The sequence below is a fragment of the Myotis nattereri genome (genome assembly GCF_964212035.1).
Source record: "Myotis nattereri genome assembly, chromosome: 1".
NCBI classification, from domain to species: domain Eukaryota; kingdom Metazoa; phylum Chordata; class Mammalia; order Chiroptera; family Vespertilionidae; genus Myotis; species Myotis nattereri.
In genome coordinates, this window is record NC_138075.1 from 67,329,560 (window position 1) to 67,341,797 (window position 12,238).

The window sequence follows — 12,238 nt, forward strand, 5'->3', positions numbered from 1 at the left end:
TTTCACTCTCTCTCCAAACCCTCACACTGTCATTTTGTTGCTCTGCAGCTATTTCACTTTTCTTTTGTTTATAGCTCTGGGCTCTGCTGCATTTTATTATGCCAACATTATTTGATTCACATGAGGAATTTAATGAGTGGTTTTCCAAGGACATTGAGAGCCATGCCGAAAACAAATCTGCCATTGATGAGAGTGAGTACTTTTATGAACTTTCTTCTATGGATCAGTTTAGACAAAGACATAATTGTATGCTTTTTCTATATGTAGAATTTTTCTTCTCATATACTTATGATTGGTTGGGGGTGGGGGGATAGGGACACATATGTAATACCTTAATAAAGAAAAAAAAGAACAGGTTCCTCTTGATTAGGATATTTGTCTAAAGAGAAAGAAGTAATTGACATAAAAAGAACAATTTAATAATAGATACAGTAACTAGAAGCTATTATGGTCCTTTGTTCAGATGTCATGTTTAGGTCAGTTTTTCATGTTTGAAGGACATTATCTTTAGCAATCAAGTTGAATAAACAATATTAAAAGTAAAAAAAAAATATGTACTTTGTTTATGTTTAAAAGGCTTTAAAAACAGACTAATTGATTCAGGTGATGTTGCTGTACAATAAGCCCTCAATTTTGTGGACCTTGATTTAAAGGACTTCCAATTTAGCGGACAAAATTTCTGGTCCGTGTGTCATGTGTGAAATTAAAACCCTGTTAATTTTAAAATGCTTTTAACCAAGATTTCTTATAATTAAATTATCAAGTTTTTTGTTGTTTTTGTTAAAGCACTGTAGTAATTTTGCCAAAATAAATAAATATTACATATCTACAACTATATTCTACATATTTAAATCCAAGAGTCACCGCTTGTAAACAATCTTCAGTGAATGATTAGCACGCGATCACATCTCATTGGGCTCAGTAATTGGTTCTGTTGTGTTGTGGTGTGACTTTCTGCAGCGGTTTTAATGCATGCCTTGCTAGATGTTTCCATGTTCACTAAGCTACACCCTAGCTGCATGAATTTGTTGACTTGAGGTGACTGGTGAATGCACACATTTATTAGACCCACTCAGTACAAGTGTAAAATTACAGTGATCCATACAGAAAACTTTTTTGTGAAAGTTGAACTTTTCATACATACTTAATTTTAATTACGCAAACATGTCTACGTGAGTAAAAACAGGTAAACTAATTTGTCAATTTTCTAACATCCACATTCAGAAAACCTACTTTATTATGCAACGGACTTTCAGCTTTAACAGACACCTCCTCACCCAAATTAGTCTGTATAGCAAGGTTTTACTGTATTGTTGGCTAATCAAGGCAGAGTAGGCAGAGTCAGATTTCCACATAGAGCCTGAAAAATTCCCATCAGAATTCTGTTCTTTGTGGAATGGGGTGAGGCTTTTTCCTGTGATAAAAACTGAAAATACTAGTTTCTGTTTATATTAAAATTTGTTTCTACTGTGAACATTTTTAACATTGTGTGTCAGTACTATTGATCTTGTTGAGTATTATATTTTGAGAGAATCATGTGTTTGTTACATAAACATGAAGTGACATCTTTTATTTTATTTTTTTTAAAATATATTTTATTGATTTTTTACAGAGAGGAAGGGAGAGAGAGATAGAGAGTCAGAAACATCGATGAGAGAGAAACATCGATCAGCTGCCTCCTGCACATCTCCCACTGGGGATATGCCCGCAACCCAGGTACATGCCCTTGACCAGAATCAAACCTGGGACCTTTCAGTCCGCAGGCCAACGCTCTATCCACTGAGCCAAACCGGTTTCGGCAAAGTGACATCTTTTAACTATTAGAAAAGTCCTTAGTAATTTCTTATACTACAAGTTGTTATTTGCTGACATAATTTGAAAACATGATTTTGAGGAACATTGGGAGCCACAGATAGCTTGCATTAGACCTATATGAGAATCCTATTTTATTGATAAAAATATTCCTTAAACATTATAAAGGTGCATTCTAATAAAAATAAGGTGGTCTTTGTTGGTCTGAGTGAGAGAAAAATACATTTGCCCAGTTGACTATACAAAAATACTCTTGAAAATTCAGATTCTTTGGTCTCCTGCTTGGGAAAAAAAATGTGTTTCAGCCTTCTTTTATAGAATCATTAAGCCAAAAGGTGTTAAAACAGTTTAGTGAAAGATGTTTATGACTTTTCTTTTGTTTGTTAAATTGAAATAATGTATTACTTATGGGGGGTTCCTCCTGGCATTTCAGATCAACTCTCTCGCTTACACATGATCTTGAAGCCATTTATGCTGAGGAGAATCAAGAAAGATGTAGAAAATGAATTGTCTGACAAGGTAAGGAAAGAAAACCTCATGAGTTTATTAAGCCTTAATAGGCACCACCTTAGGGTTCCAGGGAGAAAAAAATGTTTCTTTATAAATGTTTACTTGAAAAGTAATTAGTTTGATTGAGAGAAGACCTTTAAACCTGAGTGGATCAAAGATTTCATATGAGTCAAATAATCACAGCAAGTAATATTTTTTCTTTTTGTTTTATAATCATTTATGGAGAATTTGAAATATTATGAAAGTAGAAAACATAATATAATGTACCTTTTTGTAGTCACCAAACAGCTTCAACAATGATCAACTCATGGCTATCCCCACCCTTATAGATTATTCTGAAGCAGATCCCAGATGTCTTTTATTTCATTTATAAAAATTTTCATATGTATCTTTAAAAGTTTGGTCTTTTAAAAAATACATAACCACATATTATTGCCCCTACTGAAAATGACAATTACTTTATTGTAGTATTACATAGCAGTCAGTACTCAGATATCCCTAGTTCATTCTCGCCTCTTTTTCACTCTCACTCTCAGAATTAGATTTTTGAAATCAGAATCCAAGCAAGATCCACACATAGCATTTGGGTGACATGTCTCTTAAGTGTCTTTTTATCTTTTTAAATCCTCACCTGAGCATATTTTCCATTGGTTTTTAGAGAGAGGGAGAGGGAGAGAGGGAAAGATGAAGGGAGAGAGGAAAAGAGACATCAATGTGAGAGAGACACATTGATTGGTCGCCTCCCACACTCTCCTGGACAGGGACAGGGATTGAGACTGCACCAAGGTGCATGCCCTTGATTGGGAATCAAACCGGCAACCCTTCCGTCCTTGGGCTGATGCTCTAACCACCAACCAGGGCTTAAGTATCTTTTAATCCCTATCTCTGCTTTCCCTTGCATTCGTTGAAGAAACTGAGTTACTTGTCCTATAGAGTTTCCCACATACTACATTTTGCAAATTACATCATCCTGGTGTTGTTAAACGTGTTCCTCTGTCTCTTGTATTTCTGCAACTGAGAGTTAGATTTTGAAATTTATTGTGCTTTGGGTTATAATATTTTTTTCTCATATAAAGCCAATAATTTTGGTTTATAAATATCACAGGCCAGGTATCTTTACCAGACTTCTATAATTCTCCTGTGAATTCTCCCCATATTCTCCTTCCTTCTTTTTTCTACCAGTTCTCAGTCCTTTGGAGTTTTTTCCATATTCCACAGAGTCTACTTGTTTCTAACAAAGGCAGCTTTCCACATCCTGATAATATCAGGTAGTTCTTCTCTATCACTGTCAGAAGGAAATTTGTAACTCTCTTTGGAAGATTGTGGTGGTGATGCACACCTTCAAAGAAAGGAGCAGTATACCTTTGTTTTGTTTCTTTTTTAAAAATCTTGGTGGCTGTTTTGTGAAACTGGCAGATTTTAATTAAAGAGCACTGCCACACAGATGTACGTGATAGAAGGAATATACTTTATTTAAAAAAATGGATCCTTGAGGCTTTTTTTTAATCACAGAGGACTTAGAAAACAATAGCAGTGTCATAATACTGTTAATGGTCAGTAGGGAGGTGATCAGAAGATGTATGGTTTTTTGTTTTTTTGTGTGTGTCTTTTTTAATATATATTTTTATTGATTTTTTACAGGGAGGAAGGAAGAGAGATAGAGAGTTAGAAACATCGATCAGCTGCCTCCTGCACATCTCCCACTGGGGATGTGCCTGCAACCCAGGTACCTGCCTTTGACCGGAATCGAACCCGGGACCCTTCAGTCCGCAGGCCGACACTCTATCCACTGAGCCAAACCGATTTCGGCAGAAGATGTAGTATGGTTCTTAACCACTGTATATAGTGTACATTTCTTACGCATCAGTAATGTTTCTGATCTAGTAAATAATACTATTTAATATAGTTATTTATTGCATGCCGTCCACTGGTACTTATAGATATGTAAAGTCTCCAGTTTCTGTTCAGATTTCCAAAGGAGACAAATAACTAATACTGTGTCATAGAGATACAGTGATTGTCTATGTGAACTATAATGGGAACATAGATAAGGGAGTAGTTCTCTTAGGGAGGATTATAGATGGCATCAAAGCAGGGATGATATGTGAGGTAGATCTGGAATAACGAGTTGTCATTTACTAGGAAAATTATAGAAAGGGGGTGCTAGGCAACAAGAGCAATGTGAACAAAGGTAGAGCAACATTCAAATATACAGTATGTTTGGCAAACATTATTCAGACCATGCTTGCTAAGGTATGTAGGAAGACATAGTAATAAGACTGGGACAATTGGGTGGGTTAGATTATGGAAGGTCTTTTCTACCTACTGGAGAATTTTTAATATTTTACTATAGGCAGAAATGTACATTGAAGGTTTTTTCAGTAGTTGAATTATAAAATTTGTAAGAAAACTTTTAGGATCAGGAGAGACTGGCTGGCAGCAGGAAGACTCCAGAATAACACAGTGGGAATGGTTATAAAAAGTGGTTAGAGGTAAATTTCTAGCCCTAGCTGGTTTGGCTCAGTGGCTAGAGCAGGGGTGGGCAAACTTTTTGAATCAAGGGCCACAATGGGTTCTTAAACTGGACCGGAGGGCCGGAACAAAAGCATGGATAGAGTGTTTGTGTGAACTAATATAAATTCAAAGTAAACATCATTACATAAAAGGGTACGGTCTTTTTTTTCAATAGTTTTATTCATTTCAAACGGGCCGGATCCGGCCCGCGGGCCGTAGTTTGCCCACGGCTGGGCTAGAGCATCGACTAATGGACTGAGGGAGTCCCAGGTTCGATTCCAGTCAAGGGCATGTGCCTCGGTTACAGCCCCCAATAGGGGGCATGCAAGAGGCAGCCAATCGATGAATCTCTCTTATCATTGACTAGAGGCTGGTGCACTAATTCATGCACCAGTGGGGTCCCTTGGTCTGACCTGCAGGATCGGGTTGAAACCGCCTCTCCGACATCCCCCAGGGGTCCCGGATTTCGAGAGGGCACAGGCTAGGCTGAGGGAACCCATTGGTGCATTCGGGGCTGGGAGGGACGCAAGAAGTTGGCCAGCCGGGGAGGGATCGTAGGAGGGCTCCAGGGCATGTCCAGCCCGTCTTGCTCAGTCCCGATTGGCGGGACCCCAGCAAGCAAGCTAATCTACCGGTCGGAGCATCTGCCCCCTGGTAGTCAGTGCACATCATAGTGATTGGTTGACCAGTTGACTGCCTGTCCCGTAGTGGTCAGTGCATGTCATAGCGAGCGGTTGAGCAGCCTTAGCATTCAACGCTTTGATTGGTTGAATGGACAACTGGACACTTAGCATATTAGGCTTTTATTATATAGGATGTTTCTCCCTCTTCCTTCCTCTCTGAAATCAATAATAAAATAAAATAAAAATAAATAAGTAAATTTCTAGGTTGAGTTGAGGGACTTAGGAAATTATTAAACATGGGGTATGAGAGAGAGAAGAAATCAAAGCTGACTAAAGTTTCTCTTGGGCAACTCAGTGAGTGGTATGCTATTAATCAATTTAGTAAATTGTGGAAAAGATAATTGTTTTCTGATATGTGACATATAAAACTGCTTTGCCCAGCTGGTGTGGATCAGTGGTTGGGCATCAATCCATGAACCAGGAGGTCACGGTTCGATTCCTGGTCAGGGCACATAACCAGGTTTAGGGTTCGATCCCCTGTAGGAGACACTGATGGAAGTTGATTCTCTTTCATCACTGATGTTTCTCTCCCTCCCCCTTCCTCTGTCTGAAATCAATAAAAACATTTTTTTATTAAAAACATAAAACTGCTGTGCACTCTCTGAGTGGTACTATTTGATTGTAGTAGGCAGTTGACAGTATGGGGCTAGGGGAGTTTAGGGATATATTTTTGTGTAAGTCACTGTGATGGGCAATAATTGGTGCTATTGGAAATGGAATAAATTTCCCAGGGACAGCATGTAGATTGAGTGACGGAAAGAGAGTCAAGGAAGAAAAACATTTCTGGGTAATTAACCACATCACAGATTTATAGAGATAATGTGTTTCTAGAGATACACATATTGTTTTTTCAATCATCTGGCTTACATGTGTTTTTAACTTTATGTTGATACTGAATTTCCTTCTAAACTGTTTTTCAAAATATAAATGTTTTCACTGATTTTTAGATTGAGATTCTAATGTATTGCCAACTGACCAGTCGACAAAAGCTACTCTATCAGGCACTAAAGAACAAAATTTCTATTGAGGATTTATTGCAATCTTCTATGGGCTCTACCCAGCAAGCACAGACCACCACCAGCAGCCTCATGAATCTGGTCATGCAGTTTAGAAAGGTAAGAGCTTAGATCAGTTGCCCTGGAGTTGTCTTTATTAACCCACTTCAAGTAAAAGGTCTCTAACCTTGATACCAAATAAATGTTGTTAAAAAGAGATGAAAATGGCAGAGTATTTATTCACAAAGGTAAACATTCAGGGTTTGGGATCCCTCATCATTTCATAGAGTGATGTTTGCACATAACAATGTTGTGTTCTTTCCCTTTCTCTTAGGTGTGTAATCACCCAGAGTTATTTGAACGACAAGAAACTTGGTCTCCATTTCATATTTCCCTAAAGCCATACCAGATTTCAAAATTTATCTACCATCACGGACAGATCAGGGTCTTCAACCATTCACGAGACAGGTGAGCAAATATTACTATCTGTTTACTCTAAAAGAGTGTTTTTGTAATATGTGGGATTGTGGAGATAATTTTAGTGGAGAATGTTTGAATTCCTCACTAAAACATAATTAAACTGGATTAAGGGATCTTGTGGTAGGAAAATCTGTGCACTGTCAAGGGTTTACCTAACTGGATGACCTTAAAGGCCCTAGCCGCTTCTGGTTGCTTTTCCAAATGAGAAATATGTTCCTGTGTGCAAATATGCATTTGCTCCAAAAGAGATCTCTAAAAGAGGCCTGTGTTGCTCAGTGATTGCGTGTCAACCTATGAACCAGGAAGTCACAGTTTGATTCCTGGTCAGGCACATGCCCAGGTTGCAGGCTCAATCCCCAGTCAGGGGCGTGCAGGAGGCAGCCATCAATTGTTCTCTCTCTGATGATGTTTCTATCTCTCCCTCTCCCTTCCTCTCTGAAATCAATAAAAATATATATTTTTAAAAATCAAATAAATTTGGGTTTGGATTTACTTTATTTACTTGCTTTACAGGTGGTTAAGGGTTCTTCTTTCTCCATTTGCACCAGACTATATCCAACAGTCTCTCTTTCACAGAAAAGGTATGTGTTTTTATCTTTGGGAAGGAAAGTTTGCCAAGGATTTATCAGGATGTTTCTCTTTGTTTTGTTGAATGACGGATTTGGAACTAATAGTGGTTTGCCTGCATGCTTGGTTTTTATTTATAAAGTCTTGATAAGATTTAAGTAAATTAGTCATCTTCATCTATAGATGCTATGATTTGTGACTGTAACAGGAAGCCATAAAAAAATATTACATTGACCTTCCAGCTTTATTTCATACCTGACTCTTAAGAATTTCTTACACTCTTAAGACATGACAGAAACAGTGCAAGATTCTTATTAGTCTAAGGAAAAGAAGCTTCTCAACTTAGGACATTGTCCGTAGTATTAAGGCAAAGGTTCAATGGTTCAGAATCTCTTACTTCTGTCCTTTGCTTTTTTCTTTTTCTTTTGGTCTGGCATGATAAAAAGAAGAAGGCAGTTAGCCAAGGATCCAAAACCCCAAATATAACTAATGAGCCAACTTCACTGTAGCTCATCTGTGCCATATCTCATAGGTCTGCCTAGTCTACTTAAGATTGTGGTACAAAAATATGACACCCTGACTTTCATCAAAGTAGCTGTGGTTCAGAATCTTTAAAATGTTTTTATTACTAAGCCAAAATTCAGCAGTTTAGCGAACAGGTTTTAGTTGAGTATTATCTCTTGGCTTGTTATTGAGTTTAACTTTGTCCTTTGATATTCTAGGTGTTAATGAAGAAAGCTGTTTTTCTTTCCTTCGCTTTATTGATGTATCGCCAGCAGAAATGGCAAACCTTATGCTTCAGGGACTTTTGGCCAGGTGAGTGAGGAGTTTGCTCGTTGTTTGATGAGAGAGCCATTGGAAATAAACAAGGACAAAGGTTGAATACTACGAAGGTTAAATATTTAATGTTATATCTTACAGAGCCTCTCATTCTTTTTGTGTTGTTGAAAATTTATATTAGGGCCTGGCCGGCATGGCTTAGTGATTGAGCATTAACCTCTGAATTGGGAGGTCAGAATTCGATTCCTGGTCAGGGCACATGCCCAGGTTGCAGGCTCAATCCCTAGTGTGTGGCGTGCAGGAGGCAGCCGATCAGTGATTCTCTTTCATCATTTTGATGTTTCTATCTCTCCCTCTCCCTTCCTCTCTCTGATATCAATAAAAATATTTTTAAAACGAAAATTTATATTAGGAAGTCATAATTTTCTTTTGATCATTTAATAATTGCTGGATACCTCATGATATACCATAAATAAGAACATCAGACTCTCCTCCCACGTGCTACCAGGTCTTCAGGTCTTCTTAATTTCTAGTTAGTCTACTATATTTTATTCGCTTCCATAGGGCAAATGATGGATAATGATTCCTTTAGTTAGTAGTGATTACAGCATAGCCTACCTTAAATGTTCTGGGAAACTCAGTTCTATGATCTTATTCTTTGTAATAATGGCTTTCACTTATTTTATTACCTTGCCTTTATGTAATAAATAGTGACCTCATTAGGCAAAGCTCTCTCCCTAATAGGAGGATGTTTTTATGATAGAGTTTTTGGGGTAGGATTGAATATTATTCAATACTGAGATGAGCTTTACGGAGGATTTTAGTTTTCATAGTAGCAAGCCAAGTCATGCAAAAGGTAGAATTTATAGAACAGTAATATGAAATGGTTTTATCTCAAAGTAGGAAAGAACTGTTTCTAAAATGCTCAATATTTAGAAAAGACATATGTTATGAGAGACAAAGTTCCTCACTGCTGTGAACTACCCTCAAACCTCCATGGAGCACTGAATAAGCATGTCTGCTGTGATTTGTTTCAGATGGTTAGCTCTTTTCCTGTCTCTGAAAGCCTCCTACAGGCTCCATCAGCTGCGCTCCTGGGGAGAGCCAGAAGGGGAGAGCCAGCAGAGATATCTGAGCAACAAGGATTTCCTTCTGGGAGTTAATTTTCCACTCTCCTTTCCCAACCTTTGCAGCTGCCCTTTGTTAAAGGTAAGCAATTATTTCAGCATCAGCTATCCAAGTAGTACTCCATTCCCTTTTCAGTATAAGAAGCAATAAAGTAAATAATGGCCTGACAGAGCCAAAAGTTCCCAGAGGAGTGGAAGCTGTATATTGATATTTGTATGTATATATAAACATATATTTTGTATATAACTTTACTGTAACACAGACCTTAAATTCACAACTCTCTGAATTTATACACGTGTAAAATACTTGTGCAACAACTACCTACATTAAGATATAGGACATTTCTAGCACCCATAGAAGTCTCCCTCGTGCTGCTTCCCATTTAATACCTCTCATTCAGAACAGATCAATAAAGAAAATAATCACTATACTACTTCTGTTATCACAGATTATTTTTGTCTTTTGAACTTTATGAAAATAGAATTATCAGTATGTACTCTTTTGTGTCTAGTTTCTTTTTCTCAATATTATATCTATGAGATTCATCTATGTTCCATTAAAGCATTCTTTTTTAAAGCTATTAATCTGTTCTGTTGGTGGATATTTAGATTGCTTCCAGTTTTGAGCTTTTATGAATAAAAGGGCTATGCACATTCTTGTACATGCCTTTTGATGACCATAAGCACTAATTACTTTGGGGTTTATGTTCCAAAGAAGTGGGATTGCTGTATAATCAGGTATATGTATGTTTAGATTTAGTAGCCACTGCCAAACGTTTTCCAAAATGGTTTTACAATTTACACTTCCACCAGCATTGTGAGAGATTTGCTGTTATGTTCATCATCCTTGCCTATAACTGGTATTTTCAGTCCATGTTTTTTAATTTGTGGTGGTAGTTCACGGTTTTAAATTGCATTATCCTGGAAAATAATGATGTTGAGTACTTTTTCATGTAATTATTGGCCATTGTAAAATAGGTGAAGGGGAAAGTGACAGGAAATAAGGTGATAGATGTAGGTCCAGATCCTAGGGGGCCTCATAAATTATTGCTAAGGATTTGGATTTTATTCTCAATGAAATGGATAGCACTGGAGAGTTGAAAAGAGATTTGCATGTTTATATTATAGTTCTTCAACTAGATTAGAAGGTAGGACATTTTTCTTGTATCTTTTTAAACCTTTAATGGGTCATTAGTCTTTTTTTTGTTTTTTTTTGCAATAGTTTCTTTTTTTTTAAATTAAATCTTTATTATTCAGATTATTACAGTTGTTTCTCTTTTTCCCCCCATAACTCCCCTCCACCTGGTTCCCACCCCACCCTCTGCCCTTACACCCCCCCTCCCCCCCGTTGCTCATCCATAGGTATACGATTTTTTTCCAGTCTCTTCCTGCACCCCCCACAACCCTTTCCCCCCAAGAATTGTCAGTCCACTCCTTTTCTATGCCCCTGATTCTATTATATTCACCAGTTTATTCTGTTCATCAGATTATTTATTCACTTGATTTTTAGATTCACTAGTTGATAGATGTGTATTTGTTGTTCATAATTTGTATCTTTACCTTTTTCTTCTTTTTCCTCTTCTTAAAGGATACCTTTCAGCATTTCATATAATACTGGTTTGGTGGTGATGAACTCCTTTAGCTTTTTCTTATCTGTGAAGCTCTTTATCTGACTTTCAATTCTGAATGATAGCTTTGCTGGGTAAAGTAATCTTGGTTGTAGGTTCTTGGTATTCATCACTTTGAATATTTCTTGCCACTCCTTTCTGGCTTGCATAGTTTCTGTTGAGAAATCAGCTGACAGTCGTATGGGTACTCCCTTGTAGGTAACTGAGTTTCTTTCTCTTGCTGCTCTTAAGAGTCTCTCTTTGTCTTTTGCTCTTGGCATTTTAATTATGATGTATCTTGGTGTGGTCCTCTTTGGATTCCTTTTGTTTGGGGTTCTCCGTGCTTCCTGGACTTGTAAGTCTATTTCTTTCACCAGGTAGGGGAAGTTTTCTGTCATTATTTCTTCAAATAGGTTTTCAATATCTTGCTCTCTCTCATCTTCTGGCACCCCTATAATTCTGATGTTGGTACGCTTGAAGCTGTCCCAGAGGCTCCTTACACTATCTTCGTATTTTCGGATTCTTTTTTCATTTTGCTTTTCCGGTTGGGTGTTTTTATTTTTTTTTATTTTATTTTTTTATTTTTTTTAAAATATATTTTATTGATTTTTTACAGAGAGGAAGGGAGAGAGACAGAGAGTTAGAAACATCAATGAGAGAGAAACATCGATCAGCTGCCTCCTGCACATCTCCCACTGGGGACATGCCCCCAACCCAGGCATATGCCCTTGACCGGAATCGAACCCGGGACCTTTCAGTCCGCAGGCCGACGCTCTATCCACCGAGCCAAACCGGTTTCGGCATGGTTGGGTGTTTTTAGCTTCTTCGCATTTCAAATCTTTGCCTTGATTCTTGCGGTCCTCTGGTCTGCTGTTGGGAGTCTGTATAATATTCGTTATTTCAGTCCATGTATGTTTAATTTCTAGTTGGTTCTTTATCATAACATCGAGGGTCTCATTAGATTTGTTGAGGATCTCAATAACTTTATCGGCGGCTTCTAGACAGTTCTTGAGAGACCTTAAAAGTGTGGTTCTGAACTGAATATCCTCCATTGACAGTTTTGTCCTGTTTCTTTGTGTCCGCATTTTTTATGCTTTCTTGGTGCACCCCCTAGTGGTCTTTGTGTGCAGTCCTCCTGTAGTTAAGCCTTGATTGTTGTAGTT

The 12,238-nt window shown here is 37.7% G+C and overlaps 1 protein-coding gene across 1 annotated transcript in view; it reads left to right on the forward strand.

Annotated features, from left to right (window-relative positions):
• Positions 1-12,238, forward strand: part of INO80 (INO80 complex ATPase subunit) — a 156,631-nt gene that overhangs the window by 74,896 nt on the left and 69,497 nt on the right. The window contains exons 18-24 of the mRNA XM_081112971.1: positions 75-192; positions 2,246-2,331; positions 6,467-6,634; positions 6,849-6,982; positions 7,508-7,575; positions 8,284-8,377; positions 9,379-9,550. Of these exons, the coding sequence (XP_080969097.1) occupies positions 75-192; positions 2,246-2,331; positions 6,467-6,634; positions 6,849-6,982; positions 7,508-7,575; positions 8,284-8,377; positions 9,379-9,550 (840 nt within the window). The remainder of the gene's footprint in view (positions 1-74; positions 193-2,245; positions 2,332-6,466; positions 6,635-6,848; positions 6,983-7,507; positions 7,576-8,283; positions 8,378-9,378; positions 9,551-12,238) is intronic.